Raw genomic sequence first — 19,085 nt, forward strand, 5'->3', positions numbered from 1 at the left:
CAGCGCACGTAATATTGGCAATGGATGGAACTTATTTGGAGCATGCACAATCTAAATGGCATGCTAAAATAGCCAATGATAAGATAAATGGCATGAAGTCTATTTTTCTTCGTTCTTCTCAGTCTGAAGTGGCTTGATTATCTGTCCTATAGCGCAGTGTTCCACATACGTGTTTATATGAAACAAAATCTGATGTTATTGTGCATGTAGGAAAGGAGAGCCCATGGCAAAATGGGGAAAATCCCTTTTAGACAACCTTTGCTAACATAGGAAGGCCGTCCATGTAAAAAATATGTTGAGATAACTTACGTAGATATTTTCTTCTTTTCCTCGCTCTTTTGTCATACACTACTATTGAAATAGTAACCTGTACATAACTGACCATGGTTAAGTTCGCAGGGGGAAGGGGTACAGCTGTAGCTACGAAAATGAACTAAAACAGCTTATTTGTAGAGCTTAGTCAAACACTTCTTCCTGTGGCTAGCAACGACACCGACCACATCCCTGCAATTTACACTCATACACCTATCACAGAACACTGAACAGGGTGAAACAAATCACAATGAATGCGAACGGTTCCATTTCATAGAACGGTACATTACGGTGGTCGGCACCTGCTTATTTATATAACCAAGAGTTAACAAGTTACAACGTGTCGTTCATTGGTGCTAGATAGATCCCCACCTGTCCAAACACATTCAACAAACTTCTATAGTCACAGGGAATGATGTATGACTGTCATATTCCCGCTATTATGTACTGACAATAGAAGATGTCCCGCCGGTTCACTGGTATTGTCCAGATGAAAGAGCCCGAATTGGCGCCAATTTTCCTTCTTTTATTCCGACGGGGTGCTGAGTTGATCTAATTGTGAACAATTCCGATTGAGGGTGTGCTGAACTTACAGTCTTGAAGATGAAAGAGTCGTCTTGAGTCTGGAGTGAGGACTATTTTGTACGAATTTATTATAGGCTAGCAAAGTTATGGTCAACAGTCGGTCAGTATAATTTTTTTTCGGGGCACGGTACTCGATGGAAAATGACATAAAATCTCCAAATGGTCCCAAAGCATACCTTGTCCTTTACATCCTTGAGTATCGAATGTTCTTCATGTGCCTCTGGAAGTTTCCACAAATGATACGAAGGAAGCGGGCGGCACGCATGTGGAGTCCGTTCTTTTTGCGTTTCATGCCACTATGATGATGACATAAACATTTCACCTTTATTCATCTATTTATTAATTTATCTATTTCATCTCAAGACAGCTGGGTTGCCCCTTCAACTAGGTTGGTTTCCTTTAACCTTTTTATTCATCATCACTGTATTAACTTATACATTAAACTTATAAAAAGAATTTTTAAAAAGGGGTGCAAGTTACCACAGAACAAAGACTTCGGAAGCATGCACGCCAAAATCACTTTGCAGGAAGAACAATTCATGAGCATACTATCAATTATATATCATAAAGTAACTTATAGTTGTTCGCTTATGGAATTATTTTCGGGACTATATGTATGAATGCGAGCAACGTACGTGACACCTCAAGCACATGCACTGTGATTTCCGTTTTACTGTGTATAACTGTGCTTCGGGCGCTCCCACCTAATTTGTTCAGTTCTCTATAGTACATTATCTACGGCCGTTTGCCTCGGAAAACTGCCCTAAAATCCATTCGTACAGAGCAAAAATCAGGGGAGAGACATCTGTTAGCAAAGAGAAATTTGGCGGGGCGGGCGCTCATGAAAAATTGATGAACCCAACTCAACAGTCCGACGCAAGAAACGTTCCCAGCCCTCTTTATTTTTACTGTTGGGCCACAGGAAGTTATGGATATGTTAATTTGGTCATCAATCACATTGCCATCTCAACTCAGCCGGCAATAAACTGACGAAGGGACGAAGTGGAGTCACTCTATTAAACCCGACACCTGTGCTGGCGGTGGTCCTGTAGCGGCGGCGGGAGTTAAAACACAGAGTGTCAGGGACGGCAGTTTGGACCATCTCTGAGAGCCTTCAGGCACCTTGTGCGTGCAGGTATGGCACTATGTCGTGGGGCGTTAGATACAACAACGTGGCGGGGCCGTGCTCTCTTGTTGTTGTGATAGTGGTTTTAAACAATGATAGGCTCAGTTTCATGTGCTCAGGGTCTTTTGACAAGGCGATGGCATGCAAAGACTTATCACGATCGCCCAAAGAAGAAAAATGTGACAAGCAAAACTGGCGTGAAAGCCACTGCTGTAGCCAACTTGTTGTTTCCACGTATCACGACGCCGTGAACATCGTCATGTCCAATATCTATTTCGCCTGACGAAGATGTTGAGTCCTGAGGAAAGGTGCTTCACTCACGGCATGAAATTGTACGTCCCTTGCGAATTTTTCTTGCGGTATTTTCACGAAAAACAAGATAGATAACAGCAACAGTCAAAGTTTCAACGTTTAAATGTTTCATGGCGACAACCATATATCAAATTTGTATAGCAGCCGGGCGTCGGGACACAATGAAAATGTTTGATATCCTTCCGTACATAGATCAAACTCTACGCGAAGATAACAAGAATGCCGGGTGAAAAACACAGCTATATCTATTTCCCTCCTAAAGGACGTCACTCTGGTTCTTGCATTGTTTAGATCTATAACAAAGCGCATTTTTAGGGAACAAAAAAAATCGTTGTTTCTGCATCACGACTGTCCAGCTGTTATTCAATATTCAACGAGGACATGATGTTGGCAAAATAATCCGAACAAATTTCCGTTTCACGCCAGTCTTTCGGGAACTTGTATCTTCAGTCTCTGCTATAAACGGTGCACGGTGATCGGTGCAGCGTGCGGTGTGCACCTCATTGTGATTATGTGGGGTTATTCTAATTAAAAGGTGACACAGAGCTCCCAATTTTATTATGCCAGCTGACATCGAATGAACAAAGGTGGGTGTAGAAATAAACGCTAGGAATCAGTAATGATTTCACGAAGACGATGACATTTGTACATTCTTGTTCAAAACTGGGTTTGACGGTTGCTGTGTTTCCGTAACCACCGGACGTTGTAGTTAAGAAACAAATCCGCAGTGCTCTCTACAACCACAGTAAGAATGTAAAAAGAAACTAATGGTTTTTGGGTCATACGCATACTGGCCTTTCAAATATTAGTACAGATAAAACATATTGTGTAATCTTTGAGTTTCCTTTTCATTATTACAGGATTTTGTATTGTCCAAAGTGTCTCCATGTAACGCTAGTACTTTTCCGATTGCAATATTCCAATCGCTTTGCCCCGAGAGGAATGCTCCTGCCCCGGAAGAAGGAATGTACTCTCTAGTTTCCAGTAACGATTACCCATAAGATAAAGAACTAAAAAGAACTATGGATAAAATCATTTCAAGCTTTTGTCACAACACACCAAATATGAAATCCAATCCATCCAGTCGTTCTTGAGTTATCAGACACACAAACGCTGATGATGGAATTAAGAACTTTGATGATATTTCTGAGGTTCGAAAGGCACAGTCCACTCGCAGTGGCTGCAGGTGACGATATCCAACTATACTGGAGTACAGCCTCACATTTACGGTGACGGAAAATACAAACATGAGATAGTTACGTTAGATACTGAATAGTGATCATGGGTTTCATTGGCAAAGCATGGTTTTGCAAGCGACGGCTAAAGTAAATTCTGCCATCGTTTTTGCTATATCCAGCTGAACATTATTTGCTTTTATACTCAAGATGTCCAAGATTGTTAATAGCCCACTTTTCCATCGATTGTCACGATGCCAATAACTAAGCAAAATGGCTGGTTTCAGAGTTGTTCAGGATTTGTAGCACGAATCATCGAAAGAGCAAGTCATCATTGCATAAGGCCAACGGTACCATGCCAGGATCACTTCTTTATTCGTAGTTGTTAAGTGAAGGCAACATATGTACTGGAAAGGATCATCGAAGAATAAAATACCGCTCTTATGTGAGGCGAAATGGGACGTTTAAAAAGAGTGACAGACGGTTGTTCAAATTCGGCGTCGGGAGAAAGGAAAATTGTCGGGTGATCAGTGCGATGTGAGAAAGAATGGAGTTCACACAATTACACACACACACACTGACACACACACACACACGTACACAGACAAACACACACACGCGCATACGCACACACAACTTTTAGGCTGGGTGAATAGAATACTACGGATGGATTAGTTTGTCAGTGCATTGTGATATTTGGTATGTGGGTAGGTCTTGGGAAGACAAAGGTCAAAGTCGATTTTTGGGTCTTTTACCAACTGCCCTTGTTTTAGTATAATTTGCACACCTACCTTGTTGAGGCGCATCTCCTTTTTCAAGAAAACATACATCCGTACTTTGCGAATTGAGTATGATGATACGTTTTACGACACAGAATGCATGCCTCAAAAGAGGTGAAATTAACAATTGAAAAAAAAAACCTGTACGGAAAAGGAAAGAAGAAAGGGGCAAAGAGATCAAATCTGGCATACCTTTGCGACAATTCCCCCACCATGCTCTAAGTCCACATGCATATTCTGGCTGATTGACCGTTTGCATGCCTACGAACCAAACAATTGAAAACAAGATAAAGGGGCATTCTAAACAATCTCCTCAAGTTCCCGCAGATCTGTCCCTATATGCCCAGTAGCAACTTGTGCATACATCGGAAAGGCGACGTGCAAACACTACACAATACTGATACCGGAATAATAGACTGGAGGGTAATTCGTAAACTAATCAATATCAATAAACACTCATTCAGTCAACATGGGGAAATGACTGTGAGCGGGATGGGTAGAGTGCTGCTCCGGACTAACCGTTCATTGTATTCTATAAAGCTTAAATTTGTAAATTGTGGGTGGGACAAAAAAGAGTTTTCGAGGATAAAGATGTACTCGTGTATTTATGCATACTTGTTTCATGGTCTCGAGGGGCGTGAAGCATTGTTATTGGCTTGTCTGTCTGTCTGTCAATGTCTCTCTCTTTCTTTCTCACTCTCAGGCTCTGTGCACGCGTGTGTGTGTGTGTGTGTGTGTGTGTGTGTGTGTGTGTGTGTGTGTGTGTGTGTGTGTGTGTGTGTGTGTGTGCGCGCCGCGGTGTGTGTGTGTGCGTGTGTGTGTGCGCATTTGTGTGACAATGCAGTATGGTCCAGTATGTGTGTGCATCACGGTGTGTGTGCGTGCAAGGAAGTCATAACATCCTTGGTGTTTGTGGAAACACATCCGATGAGACAATAGCCTCAGTAGCAAGCTATGCGGGTAGGACGCTTTGGCTTGTAATGTGTATGATCACCTATGCACTTATCCCACTGTGGAATGAATATGCAATGAGTTCCACGACCCCATGCCTTCGCCGACTAATGTTAGCCTTTTCGAGTGGTATATCATAAATGTTTCCCATTTATTATGCAAATGAGAATCTCATTTGCATCGATTATGTCAGCTGATCATATTCTCTGCCCAAATAACACAAGTTGTTCAAAGTATGAAAGTCTTGTAATAGCAAAGAAGACTATTTCCTCATAAATTACGTAAATCGACTCCTACAGCCGCTAGGGGCCCCACGGCCTACTCTCCCTTCCAAGAGCTATCTACATCTAAAAAATCATGATCATAGCATGTTCAGAACGCGAGATATCAAATCCGGAAGTTCCACTGCAGTACCATGGCAAGTCACTACGGGGCCCAACATCTATTCATTTTGAAATCTTAAGAAGTCCTGCCCACATACAAAGTATGAAGACAATCCATCCAGGCATTCTCGAGTTATCGTGTTGACAGAAGGACACACATACACACACAGTACGGACACACGAACGCTGACGAAAGCAAAACCTTCTCGGCGAAGGTAATAAAGATTATGTTGATGAAGGTTCTTAAAGACATGTGATGTTATCAATTTCTTTTACGTTCCAGATATTGTTCCCGTCAGATAGTTTTCGTGCCACCGGCTCAAAAACGTACCTTGGAAAATAAGCTGCGACGCCTTAGGAAGAATGTGAACGTTTTGTGTGGTGTCGGATCTCCCTAACTAGTCAGCGCGCGTGTTCACTCTTGTAGAGTCAGCTCTGGTATCCGGCCCAGTACAATCCCGCCAAGTGCCTGATAATGTATGCACGAGTGTTGAGTAAACAAATCACATGTAAATGAGGTCGTCTCACACTTGTAAGCAAGCAGCCAACAAATCCTTATTTGATTGACATGCTAATTTGAGTCTTTATAATAGTTCTGAATTTGTGTAGGATTTTAGAGAAGTAGAAAGAAATGGCGGGGCATAAGGAAGATAAATAGTGAAATGATTAAATCCTTGCGGGGGAGCTATCTGTTGGCCTACTCGCATAAATTAAAGAGGGCTTCAGCCATGGAGTCCGCCACAGGGAGGGGGACAAGGCTTCACCGCTGTGCTGTGTAGAAACGTTCTTCCTAAACTTAGCCCAGTTTTCGTTCTCCTCACCAGATTTGTTATTTATAAACACACAGAGAGCAGTTTTGTTCGGAGTACCACTGAGTCTGAGAGGAAGTTAGGACGGGATCGCTTGTTGAAGGGGAGAGAAAGTTTGTTGGAGTGTCCCGGAGACGACAGTTGTGGTTGTTGTAAAAACGATCTGACTTCCCCATAATTTTGCAGATCCAACTTGTTGTGACGAACCGTCGGGCGGTGTGTGGAAGCTTTTCGGCACCATGAGCAGTCTGTACGCGGGCAGGAAGCGACGAAGGCCCGTGAAAAGGTAAGGTAGTAGCTCCACTCTTTCGGGGCCATTTTGTCCCCGTAGTTTTATTTTTAGTCGCCTCCATCCGCTCTGCTAGCACGCGATCGTAAACCAACTTCGGTTTACATTCAAACGCGAAGCCTCAAACGTGTGTTCATAGACTAAACTGTGGTTCATGTTAAAACAAAATTCATTTGTTCTGTTCTACTTTTGTCGTTCGCTTCTAGCAAACCTGCCTTGCCCAAAGACCCGGCTAAGACCAACCCCAGTAAGCGGCACCGGGACCGACTGAACGCCGAGCTCGACCGCCTGGCCTCCATGCTCCCCTTCACCGACGATGTCCTCTCAAAACTTGACAAACTTTCCATCCTCCGCCTCAGTGTTAGCTACCTACGCAACAAAAACTACTTCCAAGGTGAGCTTTACCTTCCTAACATGGTATATCTGACTTGATAACTTGTAATTGCAAAGCAGATGTGGGCTGATTAGCTAACTTGTTGATATTGACACCAGGTGAGACGACTCAGGTATGCAATACCTCGTCACGCATGGTTAAGTCCCAGTATGTAAACCTTAATGTCTGGGCATCTCTTGTTCCTCATACACCAGACACATAAAATTTTGTGACATTTTTCCAAAGTCTGTCTAGACCATTTAGGGTAATGCTTGTAGTTTGTGCAGAATTATCTTACAGGGTTCCTATCTTTGCTAGGGTCAGAGTATGGGCCATATATATGTACTGACAACACAACCCCTGCTGCCGTGTTTTGTTCCCCATTGTTCTGTGTGGTGTACTTCTTGTTGAGTGTATCCACCCATAGTATTCACCCAACCTAACAGTCATTGTAGGCAAGTCGTGTTATGTAGTCTGACCCCCAAACTTTTCCATGCAGGGTCACAAAGCATTCTATAAGGCAGCATGTAGCATTGTAGAGAACCCTCACAACAGACAACAAAGATCAACAATAGCCAATAGCATGCATTATTTAAGTTGTTTGGTGATACCTCTTGTGTGTGTTGTGGTGAAACGTTTTTGACTTCAACTATTCTGTTCAACAAAGTGTGTGTCAGTGTGTGTGTGTGTCTGTGTGCTCTCTGCAAGGTACAAATCAGCAGATGATACTAGCAGAAAAGAGATAACATCACAATGTTGAAAATGTCAGTTGATATTCTGTCCAGGAGAATTGTAGATGAAAGAAACATTATTGATATAATCACAAGGATCATATTTTTAATGTGGTGACAAAATATCAGGACTTGTATTGACAAGCATAATGTCATGTAGTTCCTGCTATATCCCTAAATAATCTTGCTTCATGCTCTTTAATGTATGTAAATCTTAAACAGACAATTTTGAATTGTTCAATTCAATGATAGAATAACGTTACTTAGTTAAGTCAGAACAAGGGAGTTTCTAAAACTGTAATAAAAATGTCACAACCTCTTAGTGGTAAATGAAGGGAATTTTATACTTGTGAACATCACCATGCATAGATAATCTAAATCTTTAACCATTAGCATTAAATTTACAAAATCTCTAGATATTTCATGGAGGTATGAGGTTGCTGAAGTCTTGTTGAAAATAGTTTATTTTGATCTGTAGGGTTCGTTCCAAAGGAATGTTTCTGTGAGTATGTAGTTGGAGGCAAGTTGTTATTATGTTTGTGTGTACTACTACTACTACATGTGGTGTTAATTTCTGTCTTCATCTGTAATTCTTTTTATTTTACTTTGTCTGAGCCTCTGACTGAGGTCATAGTACAATAGTTTGGTCCAAAATTAAGTTTTGTTGGCTTCATCAAATAGACTCATATGGCCTCAAAATGATTTGAAAGGGCTTGGTTTGAGGAGTTATTAATTTGGATGTCCACAGGAAAAAGGTGTATTAACTTACTTAATGAAGACAGATGTGTTCACTTATAGAGGATGAATGAACAAAGTGCACTATGCGCCCCAAATAGTTACTCAATCAACTGGATAAAATTGCTAAGTGACTATTTTTGGCATATCTTGTTTCCTGGATGTCCAACCTTCATCAACGTGTAAAGTGCACTTTACATTTAAACTAGAGATCTCTCGATGAAACACTGCATGTGGAAGAAACATACTTCAGTTGTACTTCATCCTCTGTTGCTGGCATTGAGAAGATTCAGCCATTTGTACTTCATTCTGTGGCTCTGGTAATAGAGACATCTATTCAAAAGAAAGCATTTCTTCAAGGTATTTGAAACTGTGAGTATGATTAAAAATCTGTGTACCAGACATGGCCTACAGTCCTGGCACATAAAATTAGCTAGACATTGCCCTAGAACTCAAAAGAGGTTTGCGTCAGGCACCTTGGGCAGCCTTCCAGATGGCAAAAGAAAACATATCTCATGAATTTTGTGTCATGTGATAATGAAACACATGTTTGTAACACTGAAAAGTTTATACCCGAACATTGAGAATCTCTGAGATGAAATAATGTCTATAAAACATCACAGAGGTTTATGTAAAATCAAAAACTGTATATCAGTTACAAGTTACAACCAATCAGAAGTCTTGTCAAGAAAGGGTATGTTTGTTGTATGGGCAATTGGAGAGACAGAAGATTTTTTTCAAATTGTGTGTTTGTATCATTAACTCTTAATGACATTAACGTTACAGGTTTAAAGAATTTTAACTTGTAGGTATATGTAACCCACGATTCTAATGTCCAAGCTGGACTAAGTAAAAAGATAAACACAGAGAGACAGAAGATTTTTTTCTAATTGTGTGTTTGTATCATAAGTCTTAGGCCCTGTTCATGATTAAAAAGATAAAACGGTTCGAACCATTTCGGATATATTCCAAATTGAAACGGTTTACATTTTGTGTCAGCGATGCAAACTTGCATCTGCACTGAAAATGGTTTACACCAATTTGTATATTATGCAAAGTATGTTGTGATCCCGCACCTCGAGTTGGTGGCCGTAACAAGATTTTACTGTTAAAAAATGCGGCTGAAATATCATATTGACGGCTAAAACTTTCACTTTTCCGTGCGCTAACCAAGAGTTGTACTTAAGGTGTCTTCCATCGGCACTGAAGTGCTGTCCTGTTGAAGCCGCGTTCCTTCAGGCCCTTGGCGATTTCTCACCTCCTGGTTCCGATGAATGCCATCAAGTTCCCTCTGGACCTCATGATCCCCCCAAAGAGGGCTCTCGTTAGAACTGTTGTTAGAACTCGACCTGGGGGTCATAGCAAGACGTTACGATTAAAAAACGTGGCCGAAAATCCGATTGACAGCTAAAAACTTTCACCATCTTTCTCGCGTTAAAGCACAAGTGACGCCGCAAACTATGACCTCATGTACCAGGATGTACGACATCATAGACATCAATGTGAACCGGTTCTGTAGCGCTTTGCGTTCATGATGACAATTTCGCGAAACCGGTTTATTCTGAACCGCTGTAGACGACCTTGCAAGGAGGTTCAGAATAAAACGAAACAAGACCGTTATGAAGCGTTCATGTTAAAAAATGAAATGGTTTATTTTGCTGAAATGGTTCGAACCATTTTTACTTTTCCAGTCATGAACGGGGCCTTAATGACATTACAGGTTTAAAGAATTTTAACTTGTAGGTATATGTTACCCACGATTCTAATGTCCAAGTTGGACTAAGTTAAAAGATAAACACAGAAATAAAATATTTATTTGCTAGCAACTGACAGTTGACTGATTAATGATTCCTGCTTTCCTGGTCTCTAATCAGCATTTCCCCTGTCTGGGAAGTGTCCGCCATTCCCATCAGACAGCTTCTTTGTTGTTATGATTATTGAATTCTTTATGTCAAAGTTCATTGTTAGGTTTTTCAGTTAGAACCAGGCTGTGCATCACATCCTTACACTTTGTCTAAGCCATGAATTAGACTGATTTAGAGATCAAAAGTACTGCAAAGTACAATTGTAAGACCCATATCTACTACGACAGAGAGTTTAAGAAACAGTGTAGGATATGTTGTTAGCTTCCCTGTGTTTGAGTCATTGCAGAGGCGGCGGCACGAAATTTTGAATGGGGGGGCGAGATAATCTGAGATGAAATGTCACTAAGACGAGCGCCGAAGGCGCGAGGCGTCGCGCCGAAGGCGCGACAATACTAGGGGGGTCCGGGGGTATGCTCCCCCGGGAAATTTAGAAATCTAGACCCTCTGAAATGCTATTTCCTGCATTCTGAGGGGCAAATTTTGCTGGAAGAGTAAGCTAAGTTTCATGACATCTCCATTTGTAAAAAAAAATGCAGAAGGGTTTCAGCTTGATTTTGTGGGAACGGCGCCCTCCCGACATATTTTTTTGCATGAGGAACGACATACTCCTAGAGGGAAATTTAAAATTCTTCACCCATTGAAACACTATTTCCTGAATTCTGAGGGGCAAATTTTGATGGTAAAGTAATCTAAGTTCAATGACATCTCTATATGTGAAAAAAATATACAGAAGGGTTTCAGCTTGAGTTTTGGGGGACGACGCCCTCCCGACATATGAGTTTTCCGCCGGAGCGCGACATTGAAAACTTTAAAATTTTTGACCCATTGAAACGCTGTTTCCTGAATTTTGAGGGGCAAATTTTGCTGACAAAGTAAGCTAAAAAGGTTAATGACATCTCTATATGTGAAAAAATACAGACGGGTTTCAGCTTGAGTTTTGGGGTGCGACGCTCTCGAGCCATCCCGACATAATTTTCGCCGGCGGCAACGTTCTCCTCCGGAAATATTTTGAAATCTTGACGCCCTCAAATTTTCCTGAATTTTGAGAGGCAAATTTTGCTGATAGATTGAACAAACACAGAAGGGTTTCAGCTTGAGCTTTGGGGGGCGACGCCGTCCCGACATATATGCCGGCGGCACAACAATCCAGGAATATGCTAACGTACGTCGAGAAAATTTTGAAATCTTGACCCGCTGAAACGCTATTTCCCGCATTTTGAGAGGCAAATTGTGCTGATAGAGTAAGCTAAGTTAAGAAAATCTCTGTTAGTGAAAAGATTCACAAGGGTTTCAGCTCGATTTTGGGGGGGGCGACGCCCCCCCACCATACTTTTTGGGGGGGCAGCCGCCCCCCCTGCCCCCCCTGTGCCGCCGCCACTGCATTGTTATTACCTTCGCCGAGAAGGTTATGCATAGGGTAGCGTTTGTATGTGTGTATGTATGATTGTAACGTACAGCATAACTCAAGAAGTCTTGGATGGATTGTCTTGATATTTGGTAGGTGGGTAGGTCTTGATGAGACATGGAAATGATTAGATTTTGGGTCCCCTAGCGGCTTGTTATGGTACTGCAGCGGAACTTCCTGTTTTGATATCTCATGTTCTGGACATGCTATGGTCCTGATATTTGAGTGGTAGATAGCTCTTTGGACAGAGAGTAAGTTATATAGGTTTGGGCCCCCTAGCGGCTTTTTTGGAACTGCAGGAGCAGGTTTTGCTTCAGACTTTGAAAGGGAATAACTCAAGAAGGGCCTGATGGATGGTCATGATTTGTGGTAAGTAGATAGCTTGAGTGATGATGTACATGATTAGATACTTATTATGCAAATCAGTATCTAATTTGCATAATTAATGAGGAAAGTTTATACATCCGCCAAATTCCATGATAGGACTCTCAAACATGTGACATATGTAACTGAGGAGGAGAGAAATATTAATAGATATCAACTATGCAAATGAAGACATCATTTGCATAATTAACAGGAAAATACTATAACTCAAGATGGGCTTGATGGATGGTCATGATTTTTGGTATGTATATAGCTTATGTGATGCTTTGTTAGATTGGCTATAATTATGCAAATCAGATTCTAATTTGCATAACTAATGAGAAAATTTAAAAACCTGCTGTGTTCCATGATATGACTATTCAAGTATGTGACGTTTGTAACTGAGGAAGAAAGGATTGTTAATAGATAGAAAATATGCAATTGTAGGCATAATTTGCATAATTCATGAGAAACTACTATAATTACATACAGGTAAATGATGGCAATTTTATACTCGTGGCACTTTGAAGTTATGTGAATGTGAACATCGTTGAATCAAATAATGCTAATTTATTATCATTTGCATAATTGATGATAATTGTTAGCATAACCTTCTTTGATAAGCTCATACTTTGGACAACTTCTGTTATTTGGGTGAAGACGATCAACTGGTACGATTTATGATTGATGAGAAACACTCCTAAATACGTCAGTCATAAACGTTAAAATCATTTGGCGAAGGTATGAGGTCGTGGAACTCTTCTGGGACAGTTTTTTTTTTCATTTGAAGCAAAATTTCCTGTTGATAATTTATAGCTGATTTTATCAGCTTGCTTGGAATTTTTCCCCTATAGCTCTGTTATTCTTTGCCATAGGGTCACTCCCTTTCCATGTCACTTCCTGAACTTTAAAAAAAAGGATTGTGGGATCATCGTCTCAAAGTCTGTAGAACAAAAATGCTGGCAGCTACTATCGCTTACACTCTTGTGGAGGGGTCTTTATGGCCATATTTGGCTGTTCCTGTGATGTTTGGAGGACGGTGAGAAAAGTGATACCTGGTGAAAATGTACAGTCCTGTCCATTACAACCACACTGAGTTTGAAAGAGAGAGTTCACATTTTGGGTCAAAATAAGAAGAGACTACTGGATTGTCAGCTTGATATTCTACATATGAGTAACATCATGTTTAGCTATTCAGTTTAGGAAAACTTTTTCTAGGAAGATACATGCAGTGATTTTCTCCTCTCGGCCCATGTTTTTTAAACTTGATCTGATCGATTGATGTTTGAAAATGACAGGGAAATGTTCCAGCTATAACTAGAAATACAGTACCTGGTTACACCTGCCTCTTATCATCAATGTCACACAGAATAATATGTCATGTGGAGTAGTAGTTTTGTAAAAACTTTCACAAGAAACAGGCAGAGAGCCTGTTCACCTATGTCAGAACGCTGGAATTCCTTTCTAAAATAAAGAGAAACATTTTTGACTCACAAATTGACAATTTTTACAATGCAAGTGCCAGTATTGTAGAGATTGCAGTCTATGCATGTCAAAAGAGCTTTTCGCAGTTCCAAAGTTTCCAGTCACCCTATAGTTTGGAACAAGGAGGTTATTTAACCTCCGTGTTTGGAACTAAATCTTGTCATTATCAACAATAGGAATGACATTGTGTGGACATTGGTTTCTGTGCAGAATCATCATCAAGACTTTATGCTGGTTCTGTTGAAAACTGTTTGAATAGAAGTTGGTATCAGAAAAAAAGTGTACCGTATATCAATGTTTGGTTTCAACTTTGAAACTGAAAATATACAGTGACTTTCAAACCTTAACTCCTCTACTTCTGACCCAAACACCAAAGAACCTGCTGCCAACTTTGTCAAACTCAAACTGTCAAATTGAAAGTGATGTTGAATCAGTAGGATTTCATGTAAAATCTTCTCAGATTCAAATGTAGAATGATCTGAATTGAAGTTTCACAGAATGAGGAAAAAAGACATGATCTCAAATATGGCTGTCTCACAAGGTATCCTTGTAATTATCTGAACTCAGGTAGGAAATTGATGCGTGGCATTTTTTTGCATGTTTTCAATGTAACGTAAGATCCTACATTAAATAAATTCATTTTCATTTTGTAAAGTGATCTCAATCTGTTTCTGCTTGCATGAATGTACAGTCTTTCCAATAGAAAGTCTATGAAAACAATATTGCTGTTTGATAGCTGTTACCATACATTGTACCATGTATGATTGTCAAGTAATTAAGTATATTCCGTCATTCTATGAATCTATTTACAGTGTCTTAGTGAATAATATCACTGACCATTTTATTTAGTTTTGAGGTTGCTGCATCTTGGCATAACCTCCTTGATCTTGGGCAGTCTTTCAGATGGTGAAAGAAAACAAATCTGTTTGCAGAAATTTGTGTCATATGAAAATGAAACACATGTTTGTAACACTCTTGTACCTGAAAGTTGAGATGAAATAATTTCTATAAGACATCACATAGGTTTATGTAAAAAACTGTGAATCAGTTACAAGTTACAACCAATCAGAAGTCTTGGCAAGAAAGTTTATATTTGTTGTATGGCCAATTGGAGAGACAGAAGATTATTTCAAATTGTGCCTGTTGTATCATTAACTCTTAATGACATTACAGGTTTAAAGAATTTTAACTTGTTGGTTTATGTAAGTTATGTAACACTATTCTAATGTCCAGGTTGGACAAAAATAACACTTCATGATGAAAGATGTGATGTCTTGGTTGGGATAAGACACTTGAAAAGCTATCACTGGTAGAGTGATTGACCTGTATAAGACATGGCTGGCTACATGCATGATAAGTACATGCTATGTTAATACCTGGTCTGACACATACGAGGCTATTTTTATATGAAAGATTTTCCACCGGTGCAGTATGTGCCTTTTGCAATTCGTTTTCTTCCTTCTCCCTTGTATTATTGTAACTAGTATAAGATGAAATCAATAATGTAATCTTCTCTTCTGTCTCTTGAGGCAAACTTTTTATAAATGTCCTCATAAAAAGCTCCTTTAACTTAAAAGATCAACGTCATGTCTAAATGATAGTAACATTGTTGCCCCCGAAAAATATGTCATCCCTCAGTATCAGAGTCAGACTTAAACCATTCTGTAATTTTTCACGTGTAGAAATGTTATTATATTTCAATCCATATGAGGTTCTGTCATTGGCCTCTGAAAAATCTTTTAAAATGTACTAGTGACATGTTGTAATTTGCTTGCCCAGGCGTGTAAGAATCAGGAATTGCGATTCCAAATCTGAAATCAGCAAGACGGACAATTTGTAGCAGTTAGGAACCAACACAAATCTTATATCTTATACATGACATGCGAGGTCTTATATATGATAAGCTAGTGCAAGGGGCACCAAAATATTACAAGAAATGCTTGGAGATGGCTATGTTCACCGGTTGTGGCAAAATTTTAGACGCCAAGTATGTTAATCAGATTGATTATTCTACGCCCTGCGATTGAACTTTTACAGGTTATGAACGTCGCGATTGGCAAAGTGACAAAATGCAGTCTAAAAGCCACCCGTCCATCTCATGTTCTATGTGGTCAAAACTCCAAACCATTACAAATTATTGTCACAATTTCAGGCAGAAAAGAATTGTTTTATCGGGTATCCTTTTTTAAATGAAAGTCATGCATTTCAGTGACTTCAGAGCGACACAATAACGAAAGGTAGAGTTTGTACAATAAAACAGTGTGAAGGATACTACTATCTCCGCAGGTGTACTGCACATTTCTTGTCTTTGATTGAATATATATGTTACAGTAGAGATTGCGATTCATTGTCCTAGGATAATCGGCAGTTCTACTAGTACAGATTGTGATTGAACTGATTAGATCGAAATGTTTTAGAAAATATAACAAATGATTGCACAACATTTCAATCAAACTACATGTACCTACATTCACAATTACGAACTGTTTTAGGTGAATTAGTTTGTATTTTATAATGGATAAATTACATGTGAGTATGTTTACTGACACAGTTATTTCTGATAAAGTTATGACAAATTTTGATGAATTATGTGCGAATGATATAAATTGGAAGAAGGTGATCAAACGTGTCAGTATGCAAATTTTGAGGTGTCAAGACACAATTTATTACTCACAGTTTCACACCTATTTAGTACATTTCACTAGTCAGAGATATACATGAATAATTTCACAACTTTGGAAGAACAATAACAATTGTAAAGTGATCAAACAGGGTGCAAAATATCAATCACAGTTTCAAGATATTACAGTTTCACACCTATACAGTACATTTCACTAGTCAGACATATACTGAATAATTTCACAACGGTATCTTGAGTGTAGTTGTACTTGTAGAAGTGGCACTAGTGTGGTGGCCTTGAGTGTAGCTGGTAATAAGTGACAATACTGAATAAAACATGGTTTATGAAAAAATCTTAGCATCAACTGAGTTTGGATCAGAGTTTGTCCTAGGACAGATTGCAATCAGAGTCTGTCCTAGCGATCGCAATCTGTCCTAAAAGAATCAGCAATTCTACTAGTGCAGATTGCGATTGCAATCTGTCCTAGGACAATCGCTGATTGTCCTGAATTGCAATCTCTGTGACATATATATTGAAATTATGAATAAGAGTGAACATGCACTTGACTGTAACAAATGCTAATTAGTAATTAATGCTAATTAGTAATTAATGTCCTTCTACTTCAATAGTACAGCAAGATATTATTGCATTTGTCTCGTCTTTTGACCAGTTCTTGTTAACGTGATATGTCAAGATGTAAACATGACAGACTTCATACTTGTGACCCTGCAGTCCCTGCTTGAGTGATAGATAATGCAAATTTGTTCATTGCTGATAAAAATCATTAAAGTAAAGAAGGATTCATCTAGATATGTGCTCTTTTCATGGAATGGATAAATTTGACAAGCAATGCTGTTTGTCCATCAGACTCTGCAATTTTACACCACTAAAAGGCTGTGGCTCATGTTTTTAAATATTCCCAGGTGTGGTATCGTATAGATCTTTCTTTACCTACAATAGGTAAAACTGTATATGGGGACTAGTTATGGAAAGCTCCTATGGGCAGGATTACCTGCATTTTGGCAACAATAGCTTAAGTAGCCCCAATACATTGTTGAAATATTATATTAATCATTCATTATGTTGAGTATATTGGTTTCTTTGTACTTTCCACATTTTTGTAACAAATGCTCAACGACTTCATACCTTCTCCAAATAATGGTAACCTGTCCAACTGACATATCATAAAGGTTTCTGATCAACCCAAATAACAGAAGTTGTCTAAAGTATGAAAGATGGCTCTTCTAGCATTTCCTCATCAATTCTGCAAATTAGGTACTGATCTGCATAATTGGAATTAGACACCCTACTTAGACAAAACGCCATAAACTGATAAAGACGTCCTTTCTTTTCACCCATGTTTTCCCTGCCTGGTTATAACCTTCTCCGGTTCGGTGTTCTTTTTTTTTCACCCATGTTTTCCCTGGTTATAATATAACTTTCTCCGGTCCGGTGTTCAAATGTTGCTGATTCAAGCCTTCCAACATCGGCTTTGTGGCCGCCATTATTTTAATTTCTGATCTGAGATATCATAAATTCAAGCTTGAATTTAGCTGACATCTCGCAAACTGCGAGACTCGCATGTCATTGGTCAATTTTCTGTGGCGCGGCGTGGACAGGTGCTGTTATTGGTGGAATCAAATATCTCTTTACTATTTTTCGTAGGAAGAAAGTGCATGTAACTCGGCCAGCTTGAAACTTTTACAATGTTAAAACAAATTACAGAAAGTATAATCGCTATGTAGAGTATTTCTGAGGCAATTATGCATTGGAGTTCCTGTGAAAGTCTGCCTAGGGGGACATTAGGACATAAGCTCCATTTCGGACAGGTATGACTTATGCTACATAAATGCATATGCTTAGTAGCCCTAGCTATATGCTAAACCCTGACCTCCCACCGAGCTCGACACGTTTTTTTTTTACGCACTTTGAAGTCGTAGTTGTGGAGAGAAAAGTTGAAGACAGCAGGACTATGACAGCGGGAACTCCCTGTACACTGGGTTCTTGCCGTCGCCAGTACCGCTGTCACCAGTACCGCCGTCGCGAAAAGCTGTTTGTAAAGTGGGCCTTAGTCTGTCAAAGGGTACTAGTATACAGAATCTTCACAATGGACAATCCACAAGGGGTGCCTAGGCCCATTTCACGCCATTCCAAGGCATTGTCTCACTATCAAAACACACAATTTCTGGCAATTTGATGGGTGTCAAGGAACAAAGGAAGCCTTTTCAGAATATGAAATTGAACACATTACCGTTACTTGTTATGAAGAGATCCTGTCCAGTACAATAGCTACCGGAGTGTGGGCCTGTGGATATGTACAATAGCTACTGGAGTGTGGTCCTGTGGATGCGTCTGTTGCCTGAATAAGAGGCTGGCTTTGAATTGCCAAGGTTGTACTTGTAGGAATGTTGAAATATGGCAGACAGAGGTCAGGTAGAAAGTTAGTTAGTGTATATGTCACAGTAGAGATGGCGATTCAGGACAATCGGCGATTGTCCTAGGACAGATTGCGATAGCCGTTTGTCCTAGGACAGACTGCGATCGCGATCTGTCCTAGGACAATTGCCGATTCTACTAGCAGAGATTGTGATCGCAATCTGTCCTAGGACAAACGGCGATCCAAACTTGATGATGCTAAGGAAACAGCAATATCTTTTTATAAACCACGATTTTATTTAGTATTTACAAACTCTCATCAAAACTCAATTGATGCTAAGATAAGGAAAAAGCAATAGACAGCAAAAATGTTTCATCACCCTCTAATTTTATTGTTCTGCCAAACTTGTG

General features: G+C 39.8%; 1 protein-coding gene across 2 annotated transcripts in view; it reads left to right on the top strand.

Annotated features, from left to right (window-relative positions):
• Nucleotides 1-6,208: 6,208 nt before the first annotated feature.
• Nucleotides 6,209-19,085, top strand: part of LOC136421209 (aryl hydrocarbon receptor-like) — a 188,231-nt gene continuing 175,354 nt past the window's right edge. Inside the window, exons 1-2 of one of the 2 annotated variants that reach the window (XM_066408406.1) lie at nucleotides 6,209-6,718; nucleotides 6,928-7,115. In XM_066408406.1, coding sequence (XP_066264503.1) covers nucleotides 6,672-6,718; nucleotides 6,928-7,115 — 235 coding nt within the window. In that variant the 5' untranslated portion in view covers nucleotides 6,209-6,671. The remainder of the gene's footprint in view (nucleotides 6,719-6,927; nucleotides 7,116-19,085) is intronic. The other variant, XM_066408398.1, reaches the window with a different exon arrangement.

Source organism: Branchiostoma lanceolatum, chromosome 1 (genome assembly GCF_035083965.1).
Source record: "Branchiostoma lanceolatum isolate klBraLanc5 chromosome 1, klBraLanc5.hap2, whole genome shotgun sequence".
NCBI classification, from domain to species: domain Eukaryota; kingdom Metazoa; phylum Chordata; class Leptocardii; order Amphioxiformes; family Branchiostomatidae; genus Branchiostoma; species Branchiostoma lanceolatum.